The 26,380-nt window shown below is 42.0% G+C and overlaps 1 protein-coding gene across 1 annotated transcript in view; it reads left to right on the top strand.

Moving 5' to 3' along the window:
- The window catches only part of NPNT (nephronectin), a gene marked incomplete at its 5' end in the record, with an annotated part of 85,304 nt that extends 61,517 nt beyond the window's left edge, over window positions 1–23,787 (top strand). The window contains 4 exons of the mRNA XM_006778908.2: window positions 11,256–11,342; window positions 12,574–12,672; window positions 21,520–21,776; window positions 23,130–23,787. Of these exons, the coding sequence (XP_006778971.1) occupies window positions 11,256–11,342; window positions 12,574–12,672; window positions 21,520–21,776; window positions 23,130–23,240 (554 nt within the window). The remainder of the gene's footprint in view (window positions 1–11,255; window positions 11,343–12,573; window positions 12,673–21,519; window positions 21,777–23,129) is intronic.
- Between the last annotated feature and the right edge of the window lie 2,593 nt (window positions 23,788–26,380).

The following is a 26,380-nucleotide window of genomic DNA, read 5'->3' as shown; positions in this document are numbered from 1 at the left end:
ATATCACTGTTCACAGTTCTGAATTAGCACCGCTTAGTTCAGAAAGAACTCAAGCCCTGCCAGTGTCTTACAACGTCCTAAACTATCTCATCTCCTGGCACTCTCTGCCTTCCTCACTCCCTGCTAGCCTCCTCACTGCCATTCCTCAACTTCTCCAGCTGAGGACTCTGATTCCAGCTCTTCCCTCTTCCTGGAACTCTCTGCCCTCAGCCATCAGCTGGACCCATCTCTCTCCTCTTTATACAAATCTCAACCTAACAGTGAGGCTACCCTGTCCCTCCCATTCAACATTGCGACCTCCCCAACCACCACCAGCACCAGTGATCTCTCTCTACTGTACTTATTTTAAATCACCTTTTAAATATACTGTATTGTGTACTTATTTATAATGTCTATTTTGTCTTTCCTTACTAGAATATAAGCTTTTGAAAAAAAGGATCTTTTTTCTGTTTTGTTCATTGGTACATTTCCAGAACCTGGCATAATGTCTGCTACATAATTGGCACTTCAACACTATTTGTGGAACAAAGAGAACAATGAATAGATTGATCACTCAGAACTTTTTAAACTAAAATAAATTATCATCATACAATCAAATTTTCCATACAAAACCCAGTTTAATATAATACATTAATCTATATTTTAATAATTTTTAAAATGTATTCTTTTCTGATTGTTACTTATTTTTATACTATGGAGAGACGTTTTATTGTGCTTCCAGTATTTTTTTCCCTTTCCCCGCTCCCTTCCTACCTCCCTTTTCCCCTCCATCCCTTTCTTCTTTTTGAAGATTGGCATTCTATTCAGTGGATTTTAAAAAAAATAGATATTATTACCTTCATTTATTTATTCAATTTTATGTATTTTTTTCAATTTCAGTTTACATTCCACATTATTCTGTACTAGTTTCAGGTGTACGACATAGTGGTTAGACAATCATGTACTTTACAGAGTGGTCCTCCCATCCCCTCCAATATTCCAAGTACCCATCTGGCTCCATACATTGTTATTATGATAATATTGACTATAATCCCTATGCTGTACTTTACATTTCTTTAACTATTGTATAACTAACAATACAGATTCTTAATCCCTTCACCTTTTCACCCAAACCCCTCACCCCCCATCCCTCTGTCAGCCATGAAATTACATTTATCTCTCAGCTTTCTTCAATACTGTCAGATACACAATTGGTCACTCTCACCTGACCTCACACTCCATGTATTGAAGGAACACTCTTTGGGGCCCAAAGATACATAATGGTCAGATCTGACCCAATACTGATTGCAAGGGGAACCTTTTTAAAACTGTTTAACCCCCAGATGTTTTCCCCTTAAACAGTCATACAGTGCCTCTGGTACATGAGGTGCTCAAAAGTATTTGTTGAATGGAATTTTATATTAGATTCTATTTTTTAATCAAAGTAAATCCTTCATATGCTTGTACTAGCTAAATTTAACTTGTTGATTTGATAATCACTCCTCAGATCACCAGAGTTATTTCAGCTTATGGTCTTTCTCTTATCCTGATAGAGATTAATATAGGCATTGAAAAGAAACAGTATCTAGAAAAGTCTAAATCTAACATACTTCACAATTTTAAGCATGATGTTGAGTAAAAGTGAAAAGGCGTTGAAAGGGAATATGAAAATAAGGCTGAGGCATTTGAAGCTGAGGGTTTTAAACTACTGCCAGGCAATGAATACACTGAATCAGAAGATCTAGTTTTGATTCTCACCCCTATTATTTATGAATTAAGTGACTTTGGATAAGTTACTAAGCTTTCCATTTCAATTTTCTCATCTGTAAAATTGAGTTAATAATCTTAGCTTTACATTCACATTGAGTGGTTTCAGGGATCAAACATAATACAAGTAAAGGTGTTAGTTATTAATTACTATGAAATATACTATATTACTGTATTTTATAGTAATAACTATGATGGGGAACATTTACATAATATGTGATTAAGGAAATAACCATTTATGTGTGATATGAAACATGAAGCATGTATTTTTTTTCCTTTAGTTGTTAGAACATTTTTATTTAGTTGATTTAGAGAAGTGCAGGGAATTAATTTTTACACTTTTCCTTCTTTGATTTTCAATCCGATGCACAAAACAAAGTAATTTTATTCTTTTGAATGGATAATAGAAGAAATTACGACTAAGCAAAGCAGACTATGGAAGAAATGGGAAGGGTGTATTGGTATTCCTCTAAGCCAGTGGTTTTCAACCTTCCTAATGCCACGACCCTTTAATACAGTTCCTCATGTTGTGGTGACCCCCAACCATAAAATTATTTTTGTTGCTACTTCATAACTGTAATTTTGCTACTGTTATGAATCATATCTGATATGCAGGATGTATTTTCATTGTTACAAAAATGAACATAATTAAAGCATAGTGATTAATCACAAAAACAATATGTAGTTATATATGTGTTTTCCGATGGTCTTAGGCGACCCCTGTGAAAGGGTCATTCGACCCCCAAAGGGGTCGCGACCCACAGGTTGAGAACCACTGTTCTAAGCTATAAGTGATATTCTTGTATTCTTGTTTTAAAAAAATATTTATTGTTGGAAGTATTACAGATGCCCACCTTTTCCCCCTACTGACCCACTCCATGTATTTTTAAAATAATTACAACTTGAGTGACCCTAGGTCTTTAAAATTACTGTGTAAATAGAATTATAATCAGATGCATTTGCAGAGCTCACCCTGTAGGCCTGACTGGGCAACTCTACAGTTCCCAGATAACATGATATTCTTGTTCTTTCATGTATGGGACAGACCAGCGCTTCTCCAAGTGTGTTTGATTGAACACTAATTCTCTGGGATATTAAGCAAGTGTATGCTAAAGAAGTTCTGAGGTCAAATAAATTTGAGAGATCCTAGGTTTAGTAAACTTAAATAGGTTTGTTAACTGTAGGACTTCTCAGTATGCTAAAGATCATTGTGACTGTCTCGGAGTGGCATGTCATGTATATTATATAACTGTTGGGATTAGAGTTCATTGTCACCGATTTCAAGTCAAGCTGAGCTGCACTAAGAAGTGTAGAGACCACTCTCCACAAACCTGCAGAGTCCTCTCCCATGGTGTTCATTTGCACAGTTTCTGAGGCCAGTGGGTTGACATGGCCTCTGGAAGAGCCTGCTGGAGGGGTGGAGCTGGGAGGACAGAAAGGTACTGGGCAGACACAGAGCAAGAAAAGCCGATGTAATCTGTGGTATGCCTGTCTGGACACCAGAGGTACGTTGCAAGGGGCTGCTAAAAAGTTGTAAAGACAAAAATCTGGTATCAGAGCAGATACGATCTATCCCACAGCAGAGAAAAGAAGAAATACCTTAAAATATATTTTTATTGATTTCAGAGAAGGGGGAGAGAGGTGGAAACATCAGTGATGAGAGAGAACCATTGATCGGCTGCCTCCTGCACACTCCCTACTGGGGACCGAGCCCGAAACCCGGGCATGAGCCCTGAAAGGGAATCAAAACTGTGACCTCCTGGTTCATAGGTCGACGCTCAACCACTAAGCAACACCAGCTGGTCAAGAAGAAACACTTTATGTAGAACCTGAAGTAAAGGAAGATAGGGGAAAATACATTTTAGTCTAGCAAGGTAATGAAATAATATGTAGTGATGTTGTTTGAAAAATATTTAATGAGTTGGGAAAATACCCATGTTATAAAAATGTTAAGTGAAAAGAATACACAGGGCTGTATATACCGTTGACCCCCTTTGGGGTATAAAACACATACCTATGTCTATCGGAATGAATATAAAAGTTTGGAAGAAAAGAGCCCAAAATGATAACCATGGACCTATCAAGTTTGTGATATTGGGGTGATTTTCACTATCTTTTTGTTATCCATATGCTGTGTTTTTTAATCCCTTCATCCCACTGTCATTATTCACTGTACCTCAGAGCAGTAATTATTCAGCAGAGGGGCCAGTGGTACTCAAATCCTGTTCTCTTTAGCAGTGTGCTGTGTGTTTTTAAAAAGAACCCCAGTAGATTCTTAATTCTTAATCATGCTAAATTTATTTAGAATACAGTGTTTTTAAAAATTCACAAAAGGTTTTATAAACTTCTGTTTTTAACCTTTCACATTTTATTTTACAATTGAGTGTCAGGTCTGCCCAGTTTTAGCTAAGAAGCTCAGATTACTGCAAGGAATACAGTATCACTTGGCCCAGGAAGCATTTTTTTTTTTTTATTGTAGGTATAGCTTGTTTGAACCACAGTAACTTAGGATGCTTATCTCAAATGTAGATTCCTAATCTCTCTAATACATTTACGACATCAGACTGTGGAGGGAAGTACTGCTCAGTCTGCACTATGTGCCCAAGAAACATGGGATCCTGTGAAAATGAAAACCCACCCAGTGAGGCTGTAGTAGGACCTGAGATTCTGCATGTCTAGCAAGCTCACAGGTCATACTGCCGACCACACTTTGAGTTGCAGGGCCCTGAGAGCCAAATGGCAGCTCCAGGCCAGCAGAACCCTGTCCTCAATGGAGACAGAATCAGCCAGATGTGGGGCATTTAAAATGCAACAACCATGCCTGAAATGTAGCACGAGGCATCTGGTTCATGGAAAGTCAAGGAGAAAAGTGTTGCAGATGAAGATTATCCTATATAATAAAAGCCCAGCGACCAAATGGTGGAACGACCAGAACGACTGGTCAACCATCCGCTATGACATGCACTGACGAGCAGGGGGCAGGCGCTCAACACAGGAGCTGCTCCCTGGTGGTCAGTGTGCTCCCACAGCGGGAGCAGCTGCCTGGCTGACCAGGATGAGCAGTGCTCCCACAGCAGGCCTATCCCCACAGGCCACACCCCCCACCAGTGCACGAATCCTGTGAGCTGGGCCTCTAGTAGGATATAATGTAATACGGACCAGGTGCCCTTATGAGTGGCCACAGCACACAGCACACTCACTGTTGCTGTTATTCCAGATCAGGAGGCTGTGCTGACATTCCAGGTGTCCTGCAGGAGGAAGAAGAGTGTTTCCTTCTTGCCTGAGTGCTGCTTTGCTGCGAGCTGTGCACAGGTTCTTTCTCTCATTTCCCGTCAACAGAGCTGAGTGTGTGGCTGCTGTGATCACATTGTTCTCAGTCATGGAAATATGGTCTCTTTTCTGATTCTCTGTGGTGATGAGTAAAAAGATTGTTTCTGCCGAGGGGTGAAGAGGTCTTCAAGCTAGTTTGGTTTCTAGTAAACAGCAAGGCCTACAGAGACCTCGAGGAGATGCCTAACATCCCCTGAAGATGATGTTTCTGCTAGTGTTTTAGAGGAGTGAGTTGTCGATGTTTACAGGTCAGGATCTGGTGCTGTGAATTCTGAAAGCTTTCAAGATGTTTGATTTATATTTTAATTGGATCCTATGGCAGCTGGTGAAGAAAAAAAAATAGTTTTCTCTGGAAAGTATAAATTGAGTCCTTGGTGAATGTGACCAAAGGCAGAAATCAGATTTTTTTAAATGAATTCATTTATATGGTAATGATAGCATTGCCTACTTAACTCAGAAAAATGCAGCCCCATTTTGTGTTCTGGCCCTCAATGTTTATATTTTTCTGATGCTTTCTGTTATGGTTCATTACAATTTTAATGTTATTTTTGGCTAACCGGGTCCCTTTGAAACAAGTTGATCTGCAAGTGCAGGCTATTAGGTGAGAAGAGAAAATGAAAATAGAAAGCTGAGACTTTATATATTCTTTCTTGTGGCCAAATAATTGGACTCTCCTGTTTTGTTTAGGTGTGTTAGTACCTGGTTGAACAGTTGTAATGTTAGAAACAGTCTTGCCTCAACTGCTTTGCTGTGCAAATAGGCTTTTCAGAGACAAGGTCTACAAGGGAAATTTACATGATGTGTCTAACAAATATCAGAAATAAAAGCTCCCTTTCTTCCTTTAACGTGATTATTTGGCTTGAGGGCATTGACACCTGTCCCCCACAGTCCATGGGCTTCTGTGACCCCCCCCAGGTGATCATGCTGCCCAGGTCCCAGCACATCAGTTGGGGTCCAGGTGTGTGGGACTCAGTCCTGACAGAGCCTAACTTTTAGGGGTTCCTTTGGCTTAGAGAGAGAAAGAGAACAAAACCTGTGAAGTGCTTTCAATCTAAAAAAGTTGTATTACCATCCGTGTGGTCACACCTGCAGAGGAACCATCTTTCAGACCTGTTCCTTCCCGTGGGCAGTGTTGAAGTTGTTCTGAAACTTGATTAAAGGAGAAATAGGTGAGTCACCAAAACTGGGCTTATTATTGAGTAGCTGTGTCTGTGTTCCACCTTTCACCAGAGATTTAATTTTCCCAGCTCTGCTATGTACCTTTCCCCTTCTTAGATTCTTCCTGTGGCATGAAAGCTCTGGCAAACAAGAACTTATTTCTGTGGAGCCCAGCAACCCTCTCTCTTCCTTGTAATCAGGAGGTAGCAAAGAATTTTCTCTAAAGTGGTTAAGGAAATTTTAGAAACTTGTTCCCAATCCTTTTGTTTGCTTCTTACTGGTCATTTAAAACTGTAATGCAGATTGGGGTGGGGGGAAGGGGTTGGGGAGAGAGGGGCGAGGTGAGGCAGGAGAGGAGAAGGGAGAAGAGGAGAGGGGAGGGGAGGAGAGAAGGGGCTGCCCCATAAAATCCTTGTCATTCACCCCACACTGTAGACTTTAAAACTCCCCAGGTTTTCCCATTAGAAAAGTTCTGTGTGCGCCATTCTCCTTCAATGAACTAAACCTCCAAGCGTAGAATTTAAGACATTATTATCTTGAAACTTTTAGTTCAACAAATGCCAGAAGCAGCCTGGGTCATGTCAGGGGAGCCACCCAAGCACTAAACAGAATTTGCAAACCTACCTTTACTAACTATTGTTTACACTTTGTTGTAGTTACCCTTTGGGAGAGGGCTGGCCATGGGAGGTGTGTGTGATAATATTTACACTTACTCCACTGTGCTTACTCTAAGTGCTTTTTGGGTAAAATATACAAAATGACTCTGGGAGACCTCATTTATGAACTTGGGTTATATATTAAAATTATCATATTCATGGGGAAAATATGTTTAATAGAAACACTAGGTCAGACTTTCTTTTTAAGAAGTTTCCTGCTAATTTGTGTGGTCCATCCTCACAGGCTCCAGGGGCCCCCCAGGCGTTAGGGAAGCATCCTGGGCCCCTAAACCCTGTCCCGTCAGGTCTTTATCCACCTGGCTCCTTCCTCCCGGGCCTGGACACCTCCTTTCTTTTAGTTCAAACACAAGGTTGTAAGCAGCAATGGGCATGGGGTATTTTGTGTCGGTGGAACATTGACCAAGGGAAGGAAAACGTTGACTGCCCTCTGACATCCTCTCCTGTGCGTTCCACATGCTGCAGCCAGAATGGTGGCCCTCATCTTGGCACTCCTGTGTTAAAGCCTTCCAGAGGCTCCCGGTTTCTACCAGAATACAGTCCAAAATCTTTACGGAGCTTTAAAAGGCCCTGCACAGTCTGCCTGCATCTCCAGCTTCATTCATGTGGTATCCTTCCCCTGTGAGCACTCCAGTTCTAATGAGCATTCGGTCCCACACCCCTTCATTCTTTAGGGTGCCAGCTCACAGGAACTCATCCTTCATGCCCCGGTAGAGGCATCACCTCTCAGAGGTGTTCATGCATCCGTCCTCCACCTGCTATCCCCCTTTCTCTTCACCCCCATGCTCACATAGCTCCCTCTACCTCACTTTTAAAGCACTCATTACCTGGGGAAATGGTTAGATCCTCTGAAGGCAAAAGCATGCTCTTTACTTCACAACAAGCTCTTAGCCCAGCACCGGGGACCCAGTGGATGCTCACTTCCTTGATTGATTGCATTAGCATGTGGATGGAATAGAGGGGGGAGGATGGACGAAAAGATGCTAGAGGAATGGTGTTGTTGGATTTCTCTTATCCTTTTCTACCTCTAAAATGATACCATTCTAGTTTTGAGATGAATGGTTCAGCTGCAGAAAAGAGTTGATATTTGTTTATATATATTTCAGTTGACTGTTAGCCCAAATATGATGCAGGGAAGGATAATTAGGAAAATCATGTATTCGCATCTCTCCTGGTTATACTTTGTGCTTTGGGCATGGCTAGTCATTTATTTTAATTATCATTTTCTGCAGTGATTACACTAGCTCTCTAAACCAAAGAATATGTTTAAATTACACAAATGCATTTCAATTTCATAGCCTCATATTCAACAACAGGTATGAAGACTCTGTTCAGAGTCCCCTAAGCAGACAAAACACAAGTAACAGATATAATTGCCATGGGGTCAGGTCTGTATGTGTGTTCTCATAGACGTCTTCTTCCTTTCAATGTTTTAGGTAAGTTTTTTTCATAGTAGAAATTCATTTTATAAACAACCTTAAAAATTTAGAATTGCAAACCAACAAATGAGAAAATATCTTTTCTTTCCAATAATCAGACCACCACGATTAGCATATGGGTGTATTGTTTACCATTTTTTTTCTAGTCCAAATTTTTGGTTTGTTCCCTCCTTTCTCTTGTACGTAGTTGAGATCCTACTGCTTGATTTTCCCCTCACTGCTTGTTTCCCTTAGTGTATTCACATAAAACGGTAAACTATACCAGGGAATGAAATGGATGGTGTGCCTTCTCTTGGCACAGCAGTGGGACGCTGTTAGCAGTCCAGACTGCGGTGTGTGAGGAAGGAGGGTTGAATACTGTGGCAGAGTTACAGAGCAGAGCTCACGCCGTGGTAAGAACTCATAGCTGCCGGGCACTTCAGATCTCCAAATTCCTTGGAACGTTTCCCAGTGATTGAAAATAAAGGTGTGTATGATCAGCCGCTGCGGAATTGAATAGCTCTTGGAAACCCAGTGCTTAAGATACTAATGGAGCATCTGACATTGAGCAAGTTGTTGGATGACTAATTCTCTGGGTTGCTGTTTTCCAAATGTGTGATCTGGTCCTTTCCTTTCTCTTCTGCCGCTTTCTCTGTCTCTCAGCATCCACTAGCCACTGCAAACGCCTTGCTCCAACTGTTCTAGCGCTTTCTTTGTACTTGAGGCCTGAAATGCTCCCTCTTCTCCTACTCCAATACTTTGCTTGGAAGGTTCCATGTTCTTCCTCTCTCCATGCAAAGGGTGCTTCCTCAGAGAGGACCTCCTTGATCCCCCTTCGTAAAGCAGTCCTCCTGCACCAGGAAACCTCGGAGTGGTCCTCCCCCGTCCACCTCGACTTCTTGCCACCTTACAGTCCTTCATCTGGAAAAAAGGGAGCTGACAAGCTAGCAGAATGCCCCTAAAATATGGTACCTTAAGATTGGAGCTATTCCAATCCAGAGATAATTTGTATAAGTTACAACAAGATTAAGGGAACAAAGAAATGATGGTCCTAATAGAGTTTTTCTAACTTTCTCTGTCATGAGAAATGGAAGTGTGATTGCCTACAGTTTTGTAGTATTTCTAGTAGACAGTCTCCTTCTCAGAGCCTCAACAAGGAAAGGAAAGTTATAATTGGATGTCATTGCTGTCAGTCATCTGGGTGTGAAAGAGGGAGGGCATTTGCCTCACCCCAGAGCACCTGTGATCAGGTAATATCCCTAAGAGCTTGTCTGTGAACTAGCTTCTCTTCTTTATTCTTCACGGGCTGCTTATATGTGAGTGTGTGAGGCAGGAGGTGAGGGGCTTTACTGTCTGTCTTTTGAAACAAACAGGGCAAAAAATCAAAGCAATAAGCTTTTAGGAAATTAGTGTAAATATTATGAGATTATTAATTTTTAAAATTCTTGCTAAAAATAATAGGAACGTTGTCAAAAAAGAACCCTTTTGACTAACGTGTGTTCCTTGGTGTTCTACATCTTTCACTCCCTGCCTTATAAAAATAGAGCTAATTAATTTAAATTCTGCCAAAGAACAGGGAGTATTCTCTGGTCTTTGGCCAAGAATTCCCCTCCACCACCACCCCCATTCCCACTCCCTTTCCCACCTGTCACTCTCCATGACATCATCGAGTGTTTTCCTTCCTGGCCCTTCTCAACACTGAAAATTGTGGTATTCCTTGGTCTTCGAGTTTGTCTGCCTCTCTCATTCGAGTGCAGGCTCCATGAGGGCCAGGTCCTTGTTGAACTGGCCCACCCCTCTCTCCCTGTCTGCTTGGCCTCCCACAGTGCTTGGCATATGGGTGGTAATCAAATACACGTTAAAAGAACAAGCAACTAATTGCTTAAATGAATCCATGTTTTTACAAGTGGATAATTAAGCTCTGACCCACGTGTTTCAGTGAGGAAAAGGGTTGATAGAGTGCATGGGTTTCTTGACAAGATCTTCACATTTGTTCAGTAAACACTGAGTGCCTGTCAGCAGGTCAGGCCCCGGAAATGCCGCATGAATAAGACATGACTGATGTCCTCCAGGACCTTAGAGACTAGCAGAGGGACAGACACACACATGTGTGTCTGTGTGTGTGTGTGTGTGTGTGTGTGTGTGTGTGTGTAAATAACTGCAAGTCTATGAAAAAATGGAATAGAGGTGTAAAAACAGGAGTCTGAACTACAGCGGGGGGAGGGGGGGAGGCAGGAGGGGGAATACGATATTTACTCTGGGCAATGATGGAAGATATTTACACGGGCAATGAAGGAAGAAGAAAGTTTGGCAGGTTAATTAGCAGGAAGAGCCTCCCAAGCTCTCGACAGAGTCAGAGACTGAAAATGAATGGCATGTTTGGGCACTGTGGGGTCGGGTGGGGGGAGAGGGAGCTGAGAATGCTGCACCAAGGCCTTTGGATTTGATCTTAAAGGAGCCAGGGCCCCTGCCTCAGCAAGGCCAGCCCTGGTAAGAAATCCAGATGAGCCTGTACCAGTGTGCGGAGCTCATGGAGGGGAGTGGGCGCTGTGGTTAGAAAACCAAACCACTCACCCCTGGGGCTGGCATGTCCATGTGTTCACAGTGTATCTTCTATAGAGGCACAGTTTTGAATTCATGGAGATGAATATGTTACTCGAAATCAGTAGCTCTTTTAAAATGTATCTTCCAGCTGAAAACCTTTTCATGTGTTTCTTTGTTGAAATTTAAAAACTTGTGAAAACCAGTTTTTATTTGTACACAGATAAATGTTACCGTATACATCACTGCAGAACACACTTCCTGGATGTTCACGTGAAGTGTAATGAAAAGTTTTGGGATCTTCCAGATGAGTGGATGCCCAGGTCTTTCTCCCCTGCCCCTTGTGAAAGGCACTGCCCTTTTCTCAAAACCTCTCTCTCTCTTACAGTTCCACGGCATCCTTCAAATGACTTGTTTGAAATATTTGAAATTGAAAGAGGAGTCAGTGCAGATGATGAAGCAAAGGATGATCCAGGTAGATGCTTATTTTATTTAAAATTGAATTTATTGGGCTGACATTAGTTAATAAAATTATATGGGTTTCAGGTGTACAATTCTACAACCGATCATCTGTATATTGTATGGTGTATTTACCACCCCAAGACACTTATATTCTTACTACAGTTATAATGACATTTTATTGTTTTCCTCCATTTCATGAAAATAATTTTTAAATCACAGATTGTAAGGTTACACCTAGGAAAATTATAGATCTTTTTTTTCAACTTGGTTTGCTGTTTTATCAGTTGGGCACAAGTAATTGAGTCATCATTATCTTTTTGTTGTTGTTGTTAATCCTCACCCTAGAATATTTTTCCATTGATTTTTTTAGAGAGAGTGTAAGGGAGGGGGAGAGACAGTCAGAGAGACACATTGATTGGTTGCGTCCCACATACGCCCTGACCAGGATCAGGGATTGAGCCTGCAACCAAGGTACATGCTCTTGACAGGAATCAAACCCAGGACCCTTCAGTCTGTAGGCCAATGTTTTATCCACTGAGCCAAATTATCTAGAACAAGTCATCATTATCTTGAAAAAAATTTACATATTAATTTACATTAATATAAAGTGCTAGAGGCCCAGTGCATGAAATTTGTGCATGGGGGTGGGGAGTCCCTCAGCCCAGCCTGTACCCTCTTCGCTGGCCGCAGGCACCCAGGACCTGGGCCGGCTTCTCCCAGGCTGGCCGCAGCTGCAGGGACTGTGGGCGGGCGGCTTCACCCGGGCCACAGCTGCAGACGCCCGGGACCACGGGGAGGGTGGCTTGTCTCTCTCCTGATCCACAGGCACAGGTGCAGCCGCTGGCACCTGACAGCACGGGGCAGGCTGGCTGGTCCCCATGTCTCTCTCCCCAGTGTTGGTCTGAGCAGTTATGGCGTGAGGGTGTGACATGAGGGTGTGACGACCATTTGCATATTAGCTCTTTATTATATAGGATAGGATGAGGAGGAGATCATATTTTTAAGTGATGATGTAAAAGGTCGTAATTGGCAACACTTGTGTGCTGTGTTTTTACTGTTGAGCACACAGGCACAATTGTGCTGAGAAGGGATTCGTGTGATTCCCTTTTGATCTCCTGGAGAGAAGTTCTGGTGGGTTAGTGAAGTGTGGATAGGAGAGAACACTTGTACTGATAACCTTGTTAACAAGTGCATTTCTGTTGTTCATTTGTGGTTTACTCGCCTTTCTGGTCATTTCCTTGCAGGTGTGCTGATTCATAGCTGCAGTTTTGACCATGGGCTTTGTGGATGGATCAGGGAGAAAGACAGTGACTTGCACTGGGAACCAGTGAGGGACCCAGCAGGTAAGCCCAGTTTTACTCTAGGACTCATTTCAGGTTGATCCCCTTGGAAGGCCCAGTTCTGCTAGTCAAGTGCACTGTAACATCTCTAAGAAGGTAAGGAGAGATCTTGTCCAGCATTCATAGTCCGTTTGTTAGCTGTCAACTAGAATTATGGGAAGGCGGGTAGCTCACTAAAAGGCTTGGTAAAGAAAACACGTGGGCTTATTCTAACTTATAATTTTCAATTTACCTGTCGTGCCCCATTCCCAAGCATAAAAGAAGTACATCAGCCATGGTAGTAGTTCTTGGTTGTTTTCTCAATCATGCAGTTTTTCACTTTTTTAAGATTTGAGACATAGTTGAAGGAGCCTGAAATTTCTGTGAAGTTGTGAATACCTCTCTGGAAAAAATGTCAATCTAACTTGGATGCTGGAGAAGTTAGTTATAATGACCATTATTTATTCCACTAAAGAATATTCTTATAGTAAGTTGGATTTAGACATAGTTCCTTGGAAAATTAACAGGCTTTTAAATTGCACACTTCCTACTAATCTAAAGTTTTAGTACTTGCAAGATGTTTTGTTGTCTTGTTCCAGGAAGCAAAGCTACATATTGTTGCTTTTTCCCCTCCCCTCAGTAATTGAATCTTTTATAGATGATGTCAACTTAATGAAAGGATGAGGAGTTTGACTTCTTTTTATATTTCTGCTTCTAGATTTAGAAATGAAAGGGACAATATGTGAAGAAAAAGTATATCGTTAACTAAAAAGGATGTTGTTAATTAAAAGCCTAGTTGTTAAATACCATTCCAAGTATTATATAGAAGAACAGAAAACACACAAAAGTTAACTCGAGAGAGGATATGCTCTGTTAATCCAGTTATTCGCAAACTTCAGCATTGGTACAAATCAGCTGAGGGCCTTGTGAAAATGTAGATTTTGATGCCTTTCTAGCAAGTTCCTTGGGGATACCTCTGGCACTAATCCTTGATGCACATCGCAAGTAGAAAGGTATTAAAATGTTAGTCTAAAATATTTCATTAAATCCCCTAAGATTAAAATACTAGACAAATATTGAACAATGAGAATTTGAGGTAAGCTTTTAAAAATACGAATATTCTATAAATTCAAATGGGTTTTTTAGATTTCTTTTAGCTATTATTTTCACGACGTGCATGCATACACACAAAGCAGTCCCTCTCTCCTGTTAGCTCTCTCATTCATTGAAGGTTAACTCTGAACAGGACAATATTATTATACATTTTTAATGTTATTTTTTAATTACAGTTGCCAAATATTATTTTACATTAGTTTCAGGCTATAGCGCTATGGTAGACAGTTACACAATTTACAAAGTGATCACCCTGATAATTCAAGTATTCACCTGGCATCATATGTACTGTTATTATAATATAACTGACTGTATTCCCTATCCTGTACTTTACATCCCCATGACTATTAGGACAACATTAGTATTATTAATGTCACATATATCTGTGAATTAGAAAGAAACCAACATTTAATTATTACCTACTACAGTCTTGAGTCATTCATCATTTCATTAATTTTATTTAATATCTTTTTATCCACCCTGTGAAGCAGGTTAAATATTGTTTTTATTCCACAAAGGAAATACTGAGGCCCAGAGTGTACATAAATTTCCTAAGTCCACGGAGCAAAAGAACGGACTTCACATCCAGACCTCTCTGCGCTGCCCACGCAGCCTCCGAGGCAGTCCAGTGTCCGGAACAGCCAGGAGTGTTCTGGGGACGTCCCTCCCTCACAGACTGGCCTCCGTCTCCTATGGTAGTGCACATGGTCCATGAGCAGATCTCAGGCCTGTGGATTCAACTGACCGCTGACCTGAAGTAGTTTGCTACCAGAGAAAGGATCGTTAGCAGCCATGCATGTTCAGGGTCATAATGAACTTAACCCTTTTAAGTCAAGTACACTGGAGAGAGTAGTTTGTTAGTATGCTAAATAAACTCAAAAGAATTCATTACACATCTACGTAGTCTATGTTGATAGTAAAATAATTGATTTTTAGAATTTCAATACCATATTATAGAGCCAATTTAATACTTTTAAACAATTTAGTTATTATTCATCTCATAGGTAAATGTTTAGACTTGTTGTGACCCAAATTCCACTTGCCCTCTGATAGAAAAATGAGAAGAGAATTGGAAATTAAAATGGCAGGCAAAAAAAAGCTGGAAATGGCGATTTGGCTGTGATAGCACAGAACCGATGGAAAGGCAGCGCTGGCTGCCGGGTGAGCCTGGATGGCGCCTGGGGAAGTGCGTGACCTTCTGGGGCTGCTCCAGGTTTTACCCGCGACCTGGATGAACTGGCTGTTGAATTTGGCCATTGAAGGCAGGCTTCCCAAACTGGATGGCGCGAAGCCAGAGGAGAACGTGTGGAGCGGTGCTGACACACCAGCTCCACAGCATTAGATCCGCGGGTCTCATTGAAGAGGGTGAAATCTAATGAGGATGAGGACAAGGTAGGGCTCATGGTCTAGAAACCTACCGTGGGAAGGGAAGAAGTGCCTTAGCTGTAAGTGTGCACGACTTTAGAATTTTAGTGGATAATGAAATCAATGAGTGAACCCTGTGTGTGTGTGTGTGTGTGTGTGTGTGTTTTTAATATGGAACGCTTCACAAATTTGCATGTCATCCTTGTGCAGGGGCCATGCTAATCTCTATATCGTTCCAACTTTAGTAGATGTGCTGCCAAAGCGAGCACTGAACCCTGTGTTACTGCCAAAATGTTGGATCATTTCCCAAGAAACATGCCCCCCCCCACCCCCGCAGAATAGAAAAATCCATTTTGGTGGGTTCTTTCTTGTCTGAGAAGAAGAAGAATAGAGATAAGTATCAGTCATTCAGAAAGACCTGGGTGGAGAGGGGTCCCAAACCCTGTGCAAGAGCAGGGGAAGGGACCAGAGTGTTTAGCCTGGAGAAGAAACAGTGGAACAGGGCTGACTTTGTACTTGACTGACAACGTCTATCACCATTGCTCTGTGACCACAAAGGGATGGACGTCAGATCAGTAGGTGACAACTATAGAGAGATGAACGTTGGCTCACTCTCTACAGAACTTCCCCACAGTCAGGGCTGTTTAAAAAGAGCTCAGGCTGTTCCAAGTAAGGAGCTCTCTGTCGGTGGTAACATGTGGCAAGATGTTTTGAGCACTGGATAAGCATTGGGTTAGAAAACGTCTTCCGCCAGCTCTGAGAGCCTCTGACTGAGAATGGAACGCCCCGGTAATCCACAGGAGAGCAGTGAGCAGCAGGGCTCCAGCTTGGAAGATGGACAGGAGACCAAAGGAGGGAAGAGGGTTAGGAGTGCATGGCCTAGATCAAGGTGGCATTGCAGATGGGCTTTTTAGACTGTGGTGGGGAATTCTAACCAAATACTGATGGAGAAATACTAAATAAGCTTCTTAGGAAGAATGCCTCTTTTTCTTCTAGGAAGTTTAGGTGAGGTTGTATGTATATAAATATAAGCGATTTAATGAATTATATCTGTGAATTCTCTAATTACCAAGCTAGCTGTTTCTAAATTGTTTCTATCTAAATTATACCATTTGAAAAGGAACATATGTTTGGATTTCCACAGTTAGGACTGGTTTTAATATACATTTCTTATCCAAGATCCAGAAATGCAAATATTCATTTATGCTAATATCTCCAAGAAAAGGAAATTCTCAAATGAATTTACAACTTTGAGAAACAGCTGTAAAATGATTGCATTTGCTAGCTGGCCTCCCTTGAGCTCATTGGATCGTGTTTATCACATTCAATCTTAAACTTAACTGTGAGATAGTGAAATTAATACATTCCTCTAAAGCAGTGGCTCCCAACCTTTTCTTGGCCATGCCCCACCTAAACATCTCTAAAATCCTGATTACCACCCCTCCCCCCGTGACACATAATTCTTATTACTGTATTCAAAAAGTGAACTCCTATTCACATGGAGGAAGCCTAAAAGTCCATTAACTTGGTCTAAACAAGCTTCCAAAGAACATAGCATCCACAAAAGAGAAAAATAAAAGAATGAAAGGATAGTTGAAGTACTGAGGAAGAAATCACTAAGAAATTGTTTAAAAAAATGATATGAAGTGATATGAAAAAATAGCAAATAAAGTTTCAAAACATATGATAGAGAACTGAAATGCATAAATATGTCACAATATATATTTACTAGCGGCCCGGTGCACGGATTCGCGCACCAGTGGAGTCCCTTGGCCTGGCCTGCACCCTCTCACCATCCATGACCCCTTGGGGGATGTCGGAGAGCCAGTTTTGGCCTGATCCCAGCAAGCCAGGCCGAGGGACCCCACTGGGCCTCTAGTATGCATATAAGATCTTTGGTTAATCTCTTCCCTCCCTCCCCTTTCCCCTCTCCCCTCTGAGATTCATCAGTCTGTTCCATGTTTCCATGCCTGTGGTTTTTGCTCCTGTATTGAGCATCTGCTTCCTGGTGGTCAATGTGCATCATAGCTACCGCCTGGCCAGTCGCTTAGGCTTTTATATATATAGTTATACTGTATATGAGGCCCCTAGAACCATAAGAAATGCAAAAAATTCACTGTTAATAACTCATTCTTGAATTGCCCACCCCCCCCTTAAAAATCAAATTGCCCCCTGTGGGGCATGTGCCCCACATTGGGAACCACTGCTCTAAGGAATGGAAAGTTGTGCTGTCAACAGATGTGGTGATTCACAGCAGGCACCTAGCGGTGGCCCTGAAGGCACACCCTTCTCCATAGATGTCAAGGCTGCACCTGAGGCTCTTTTCCTGGAACTCTCATCACTGGGGATCATGGGTTAAAGACGGCTGATTCAGTGCCCTGTCTGCTACTGCTAGCTGCAAGGAATTCACTTAAACACAAAACAAGCATGCCAGCGTGTACATACAAGTATGCCTGGTGCAGCATTAAAAAGCATTATTTTGAAAAATTGTAAACGGAAAAATAAATCCACAGTGAAGATACAAGCTGCCTTTCAGCCCTGGCTCACAGTTACCCTCCCAGATACAACCAGTTTCTTGGTTATCTTTCCAGAGATATAGTTGTCCATACAACCACAAAGCACCCTCTTACGTACCTTGCTTTTGTCACTTAAGGATATTACGCTAAGAGCTGACATGAAGAACAAGGACTTGAAAGAGGAATGTCATTTGTACTTGGATCGAGAATGCCTGGGCTGAAACCCAGCACCCACAGCTTACTAGCTATGACCTTGAGCACGTTACTTAACCGAGGATAATCAATAGTATCTATTCAACATATTTAAAGCAGTGCCTGTCCCCGAGTTACCATTAAAATAGCATTAGCCATTGTTGTTGAAGATTGTCCTATATCAGAACATACAGAACACCCTCATTCTTATTAATGACAGCTACTCCATTATTCCTTAGATGTTCCCTTGTGTTTAACCACTGAGGAACGTTTCCATTGTTTCCAGTCTTTCGGTTTTTCAGACAAGACTGCAGTGAAAACCTTACACACATATCATTTCAGACGTGTCTGAATACGTCCTATCCTAGATGTGGAATGCCAATCAAAGGGAACTTGCATCTTGAATTTTGATAGGTTTTACTGAGTTGCCCTTCATACAGGTTATAGAAATTTATACTTCTCCAAACAATATTTAAGGACCGCCCCAACACAGATCTTATTAAACTACTTTTTAAAATCTTTACCAAGCTTATTGGTAGAAAGTCATCTCGTTTTAATATTATTTTATTGTGAAAAGCTGACCATTTCTTCACATTTTAAAAGTCCTTTTTTTTGAGATGCTTTTTATTTTTCTTTTGTGTTCTTTTTATTGTTGATTTTTGAGCTCTTTATGTGAAAAGGAAACTTTATCCTATTTCATGTATTGCAAATTTTTATTTTATTTTTTTTGCTTGTCTTACTACTTTATGGTATTATCTTAAGTGTGAAAATCTGGAAACAACTTAAATGTTCTTCAGTAAAAAAGTGGCTAAATTATTAATGACAAACAGCTATGAAAAATGTATTTGTCATAAAAATGGCTGGTATATTTATGAAAAAACATAAGTTATTACACTGCAAAAATGTTCAGAGCAGCTCTAGGGAGGGAGAGCAACAGTAGCCTTTTTGCTCATATTTTACACGTTAGGGTTTTAATTGCCTCTAAAAAGATTATTTGACTCTTGCTAGGCTGCCTTGGTTTGTTAGGTTGTCTTATTCGCAGGCAGCATCTGGCAGTCATGTTAGTATACATTCCACAGAGACTCAAGATAATCCTTGTTTTCTTAAAACTTGCAGGTTTAACTGTAATAACCTTATATCTTAGTCTTAAGAAAAATACCTGTGACAATTCAAAAGCTGACTTATGGGGAGACATTTAAAATCCATCTAAATATTTTGGCCTAAAATGCCATTTGGATTAATGGGGGTAGCGGGGGTGGACTGAGGATAAAAAATTGTTTGTTGTTGGTGAGTCAAGTATATAACTCAAGGACCTATTTCTCTGCAGGTTTTTTTTCTTCTGTCTTCTTAGAACATCATTTATTCAACAGATGGCATTACACTCCTACCATGTGCTAGGGATGCCCTGGGGTGGCTTGGGGCAATGGTGGGTTCTGACATCTCCTGGGGGAGAGAAACAGGCACACCAGTGATCCAACCTGAGGGCAGCACATGCTGGATACAGAGTTCAGACAGTTCTGAACTCAAACCTTCACTCTGCCACTCACTGGGTGACACCTTGGATGACCTCACCTCAAAGCCCTAACTCTGCATCTGTAAGGCCAGCCTTCAGGGTTCATGAGATGCCCCAGGAGCACTCAGCACAGCCTGGTACAGAATACGGGCCCAGACATCACCTGCTGGTCCTGCCACTGCTCAGAGCACACGTGGGAGAGGAGAAGTCACTTGATAAATAAAAGGACACCCCAGCTGAAACCGGTTTGGCTCAGTGGATAGAGCGTCGGCCTGCAGACTGAAAGTTCCCAGGTTCAAATCCGGTCAAGGGCATGTACCTGGGTTGCGGGCACATCCCCAGTAGGAGATGTGCAGGAGGCAGCTGATCAATGTTTCTCTCTCATTGATGTTTCTAACTCTCTAGCTCTCTCCCTTCCTCTCTGTAAAAAATCAATAAAATATATTTTTTAAAAAAGACACCCCAAACTTTAGCATCCCTGATACAAATTAAGCATAAAAATAAGTGGTTGTCTTTTCATTGAAAAATAAGTGGGGTTTCTACCAAAATACATACATGTGTTCAGCATTCACACCACAGTTTCCTGTGGATAAATCAGTGCTGAAACACAGTGTGTTTTCAGTTGGCTCCAATTCAATAGCCTGAGAGGAATGTCATTTGTACTTGGATGGAGCTTCAAATACTACTTGTAACTTTCTCTTGAGAAGCAGCTCTCCCCCGACTCACTGCTGCTCAAACTTTCCCCCCCTAATAGCAATTCCTCTAACAATGGGGAGGCACGCTCTATGGCCCCAGGGATCTGAGGACAAAGTGTCCGCCCAAAGTGACAGTTTTTATTAACACTTTGTGTTCATGTATATGTAATAAAAAATATTTATTATATATTTGTTACTATGTAACACATTGAAAACTGCTTATCTTTAAATAAAGCTGATGTTCCAGGAAGTGGAGGGTTTCCAGAACATCTCTGCATCCTCCTGGGGTGAGCTGCACTCCAGTGTGAGAAGCATACCAAGCTCTGGCTTTTTGTTGTTGTTTAGTTTTGTTTTAAATATGTTTTTACTAGAGGCCCGGTACACAAAATTTATGCATGGGGGGAGGAGTCCCTCAGCCCAGCCTGTGCCCCCTTGCAGTTAGGAAGCCCTCGGGGGATGTCCAATTGATGGCTTAGGTCTGCTTCATCCAGGGAGCGGGCCTCAGCCATCAGTCGGACATCCTTAGCACTGCCGTGGAGGCGGGAGAAGCTCCTGCCACCACCGCTGCATTCACCAGCCATGAGCCCGGCTTCTGGCTGAGCAGTGCTCCGCCTGTGGGAGCGCACTGATTACCAGGGAGCAGCTCCTGCATTGAGCGTCTGCCCCCTGGTGGTCAGTGCATGTCATAGCGACTGGTTGTTCTGCTGTTTGTTTGATTTGCATACTAGCCTTTTATTATATAGGATTGAATTTAGAGAAGAAGGGAGAGGGAGAGAAGAAATATCCGTGAGAGAGAGAAACATTGGTCCACTGCCTCCTGCACAGTCCCCCTGGGGGGATCAAGCCCGCATCCCCAGGCATGTGCCCTGACTGGGAATCAAACAGGCGACCTCTTGGTGCACAGGATAACGCTCAACCCACTAAGCCACACCAGCCAGGGCAAGCTCTGGCATTGTTGAAGGGTTTTCTCTCTAGAGTTAATAAATAAATAAAAATAGGGAGAAGAGATAATAAACAGATTTAATGCCCTTTAAACCACATCTGCTCTACTGCCCGGAGGTTAATTATCCATGTAGAAAAATTCTCCATGGCCACTTAGCGTCAACCACCTAATCAGCCAGCCGGCTTGACAACATCATCATAACCTGGGGAGGACCAGGAGGTGGTGAAAGTGTGTGGTTTGTGCATGCCTGTGTGTGTCTGATCCTATTCCACTGGAAGTAGTCACAGTGTTAGGATTACTTATTCCTGTGTGTCCTTGGCAGAACTTGTCCTCTCCGTGAGCACAATGGGCGAGTGTTTTCGGTAAACACAAAACCATGGGATCTGAGACAGGCATAGAAATAAGCCATGGTTTTCTCCTGCAGTAACATGGGGTTCTTTGCAAATGACTTTGAGGTTGATTAGGACTGCCCATACTGTTTGTGCTGGAAAGGATTGTCACAGGTACACACACGGCCCTGCTTTCCCATTGCAGGTGGACAGTACCTGGCCGTCTCCGCAGCCAAGGGCCCCGGGGGGAAAGCCGCTCGCCTGGTGCTGCCCCTGGGCCACCTCATGCAGTCAGGGGACCTGTGCCTGTCGTTCAGGCACAGGGTCACTGGGCTGTACTCCGGAGCGCTCCAGGTGTTTGTGAGAAAACAGGGGGCCCACGGAGCAGCCCTGTGGGGAAGAAATGGTGGCCATGGCTGGAGGCAAACACAGATCAGCCTGCGAGGGGCTGGCATCAAGAGCGTAAGTAGAACCGCAAAGGGCGTGGACCTGGGAGGTTTTCCTCTCATAGGAGAAGCCTGGGGTCCGAATTGTTCTACTTAGTAACTCGGGCTCAGACAGAGTTTCATGTGTTTTTCTGGGCATGACAACTCCATTCCTTGCCTCTTTCTTTAATCCCTTTTTGCTTCTTATTACATTCTTCATTATAACCTCTGACCACCACCACTCTCCCCACCCTAGGGTAGATCCCCTACTTTTATTGAAAAAAAATGAATAATTAAAGTAAAAATGTTAATCAAAAGAAACTTCAAAGGACAGGGGTGCTGAGCTTAACTCGTCTTACTTTTCCTTTCCTTCCTTATACTTTAAACTCTGACCACCATGAGTTACCCTAAAGTGGTTTTCTCCAAAATGTTTCTTTAAAACCCATTGTTCCCTCTTTGCCTGGGAGACCATAGTTAAGCAGCTTTGGGTGGGATCCAGAGCAATAGACTTGAAAGATATTGTTCTGCTCAGGACAGGATGCGGGAAAGCTTGACTGAATATAGAAATCTTATCCTAAGTAACCAAGTCACATGTAGCAATGAGGTGATCTGTAACACCTCATCGAAATAACTTATTTGGGATGTGTCTTCTTTACGTTGCTGCTTCTAAAACTGTTACTATGAGGAGTTTCTGCATCTATGCTTGTAGGTATAGCTTCTGTAAACACTTTTAGAAAGAAAAGGTAGGCTCCATTAATACAGCTTTTACAAGAGTCTTAAACTTTATGTTACTCTGATTTTTTCTTAAAATTTTTCTTAATATGCCTATATATTTTTAAAGAACTAAAAAGGTAAATCATTTCAAATCACAGCAGAGACAGGTTTCATTTGTTTTGGAAAGGAGCAAGGATGCTATCCAAGATAAAATGCAAGAATAGTGGAAGTTCTTGGTCTGTGCACAAGTAGAACAATGCTGCGACGGGATGATGGCGTTGGCCTCTGTTCCATTTGGCAGCAGAGCTGCATGAGCCGAGTGGAGGAGCTAGGCAGCGTCAGAGGAGGCTGCATGGCAGTGATCTTTTAGGCTTCGGCTCTACGTCCGCACCTCTACGTGCCATCACCGTCTTTTTACTTCTGACCTTGGTAATCGTTGACAGAAGCAGCCTGGCTTTTAAAGGGTAACTGGTTCTGAGTAACGTGGTCTGATGCACAGTTTCCTGGGGATTTCAGTTTCTACCAGAGCGCAGGCCTCAGGTGGCACTGTTCTCTAGTCTTTCCTTCTGTTAAGTTTACTGTTTAGACCTGGGGGAAGTTTGCCTTTATTCTACTGGATGAGCCGGCCTGGGGAAGGGCAGAGGAGGCTTGACCAGTGTGTGTGTTCTCTCCCTAGGTCATCTTCAAAGGTGAAAAGAGGCGTGGCCACACTGGGGAGATTGGATTGGATGACGTGAGCTTGAAAAGAGGGCACTGCTATGAAGAACGCGTGCAGCTCCGCAACTAGCAGTGAACTCCTGTGTTGCTCCCTCTTCTTTTTCTGATCTTCACCTCCTGTCTTCTCCTCCCTTCTGTCAGGCCTCGGAGAAGAGTGGGTCAGTGGGTCAGAGAAAGCCTGGTTGTTGACCCACATCTTGGCCTGTTTTTGTGCAATCCCAATGGACAGTGACACTCCCTTTGACATAGAAGGGACATTGGTTAGACACATGCAAGCTGTCTGTGGGTGCTACCTACATCCCGTAGGAACTGGCTTCAGCATGTGAGACCTATGCCACCCTTCATCCTGGTGACAAGGTGTTCCTTGTAGCAAAGTATGGGAGACATTTTCAAAGGAAGTTCGTGCAGATGGCCATTCTGTTATCTGCCCAGTGTCGTGCCACGAGTAGTATTGACTTCCCCTAAGATACGCTGTACAATGTGCTTGTGAACTTTGTTTCTCGTCTTCACTGTTAGCTCTGGACTGGCCTGACCTCTTTTACTGCCATTCACTTTATGAAAGAAGGGTGTGTAACATACCCAAATGCGTTTATTCTTGTTATCTGTATTTTTCTTTTAAAGACAATTATGTAAAGTGGGCACGTAATTCCTCGTTGGTGGTATTGTGTTCTGTGTAAATGTGCTATTGATATGACGCAGTTGCGTGTTCCTGATATTTACCGACTCCAGTTGCAAGGGAAAAGGCAGCTTGTGATCTCTTGAATTAAAAATACACGGTGAAATGTTGTCCAGTCCTATGACCTTTGATCGGTAGCAAGAGAACTTTGGAAATGGTGTCAGGTTGTGGCAGTGGAGGGATGAATGTTTTAAGTACCTTGAGTTTGATCCCTACAAAGGAGAGTAAACCATTTAGATCAGCGGTTCTCAACCTGTGGGTCGCAACCCCTTTGGCGATCCAACGACCCTTTCACAGGGGTCGCCTAAGACCATCCTGCATATCAGATATTTACATTACGATTCATAACAGTAGCAACATTACAGTTATGAAGTAGCAACGAAAATAATTTTATGGTTGGGTCACAACATGAGGAACTGTATGTAAAGGGCCAGAAGGTTGAGAACCACTGATTTAGATAGACAGGAAGCTGCAGTTAGCACATAAAACCCGCACTGTTTCTCACTTTAAAATCGACGGCGTTCCCCAGAATAACACGGTTCTCCTTGGTAACCTGTAAGACCTTGGAGACAGTCCTGCCGTTTCAGAGGAAGGGTTCTGTTTATGGGAGCAGCTGGGGAGAAGCCTGGGAGCAGCTCCCCTGGAATGGATTTCATACTAATTTTTAAATCAGTATAAACATAGGCGGGTCCAGCTCACAACTTATGTGCTACCAAGTCAGCATGGGGTAGGGTAGGCCTGGGCTTTGAGGTATTAAGTGTGTTGGAATAGGACTCATTTACACACTAGAGCAACGGGGCAGGATTGGAATTCTGAGATTGAAGGACCCTCAACTAATATATGTCCTCCTTGCATTTTTTAACTTTATATTAAAAAGAATATCGTTTTTAAAATGCAGCTTACTACTGAGACTCTTCCTCACTTCTGATTAAGTAATCAACATATTTTCTGCTGTTTTTGTCCAGAATCACAAAGATGATTAAAAGGTTGGAAAAAAAAAGATCTGTGGTGAAAAACTAAAGGAACTGGAATTATTTAGCCTGGAGAAGAGAAGACTGAGGGGCAAACCATTGCTGGTTTTCCAGTGCATGGAGGGCTGGTACAGAGAGGATGGTGGCCAGCTGTTCTCCACAGGCACTAAGAATAGAACAAGAGGAAACAGGCTTAGGCCAGAGTATGAGGGAGCATTTGCTGGCAGGGACAGTTGTTAAATTAGAATCCCAAAATCCCTTATAAAGGAGTGTCTCTCGCTAGCTCAGAGGCTTTTAAAAAATTAGATAAAACTTTGTCTATTTAAGGTGGTTAAGGATGTTTTAGAAAAAGTAATAGATTACACAATCTCCCAAAATATGTTTTGCTCCTATTACTGTGTAGTGAAAAATCTCCAGACTAAGTAATTTGGACTAGGCCTGGGTTTAATTTAGGCATTTCCCTCTTTGGCTTCTATTGGAAAGAAATCAAAAGGGGTCAAGCCCACCAAATGCTGAGCTTTCCCTTTATGGCAAACCTAGCAGTATTAAAACAAAAAAAGAAAAAAAAACCATATATATATATATTTTATTCCAAAAAGAGAGTATAATAGGCAGATGTTTTAGTATTTCAATGTTCTAATGTGTTTTGTTTTGTTTTTCTTGAAAAAGGTATAACCCTTTCACTGCTCAATGGACAATGCTTCCGATTTGTAAAGACCATAGCAAAGAGCACAGTTTACAGAGACTTTAACTGGTGCATTCTCTCTGCAATGTGTGTGACATCTTAACTTGGCTACTGATACAGAGTGCCATGCCCAACACTGCCAGGCCTTTTCCTTCACCTAATTTGTATAATTCACTCTCTCTTTATCAACTGAATCTCCCAAGTTCCCCAGTGGTAATGGGTTTTTTTTGAACAACAGGTATAATAGTGTACCTACCATAGTATGCCTATAATATCTTTTGTCATTTAACTTGGTGGAGGCAGGGCAGCAGGGGAGGGTAAATCAGTGAGCCTTTGAGTAGGGGCCAGCAAATATGGCCTTAGAGCTCTTTTTAATGATTCTTTTCCTTTTGTGTCATATAACTGCACAACTGAAGACGAAAGGGGGAAATAATTGAAAATTTCACTTTTAGGTGCCAATAATGCATTGCACTAAACTGATGGAAGAAGTTATCCAAAGTACTGTATAACATCTTGTTTATTATTTAATGTTTTCTAAAGTGAAAAATGTCAGTGGTTTCCCAAACAGCCAAATGAAAATAATTCTTTGTAAATAAAAACACTGTTAATAATACCGGTAGTTCATTTCTTATTGTTTTGAGTTATTTTTTATTGGGAGGATATTTACTGCTTGCCTGTTTGGGGACAAAGATAACTGCCCACATTATTATGCTTTCTAGGTTATAAAATATGAGGTCATTATTCAGCAACATGGACAGGGAAAGTAATCTGTTCATATAGCACAGGTCATACCTTAGCAAATTACTTTAGTTTTCTTATATCTCACTTAGTTATAAACATTTGTCTCAACTTTTTTTTTCATGGAAAACCAGCATAAA

Source organism: Myotis davidii, unplaced genomic scaffold, assembly GCF_000327345.1.
Source record: "Myotis davidii unplaced genomic scaffold, ASM32734v1 scaffold967, whole genome shotgun sequence".
Lineage (NCBI taxonomy): Eukaryota > Metazoa > Chordata > Mammalia > Chiroptera > Vespertilionidae > Myotis > Myotis davidii.
The sequence above is the reverse complement of the archived record's forward strand: the minus strand, read 5'-3'. Positions and strand labels throughout refer to the sequence as shown.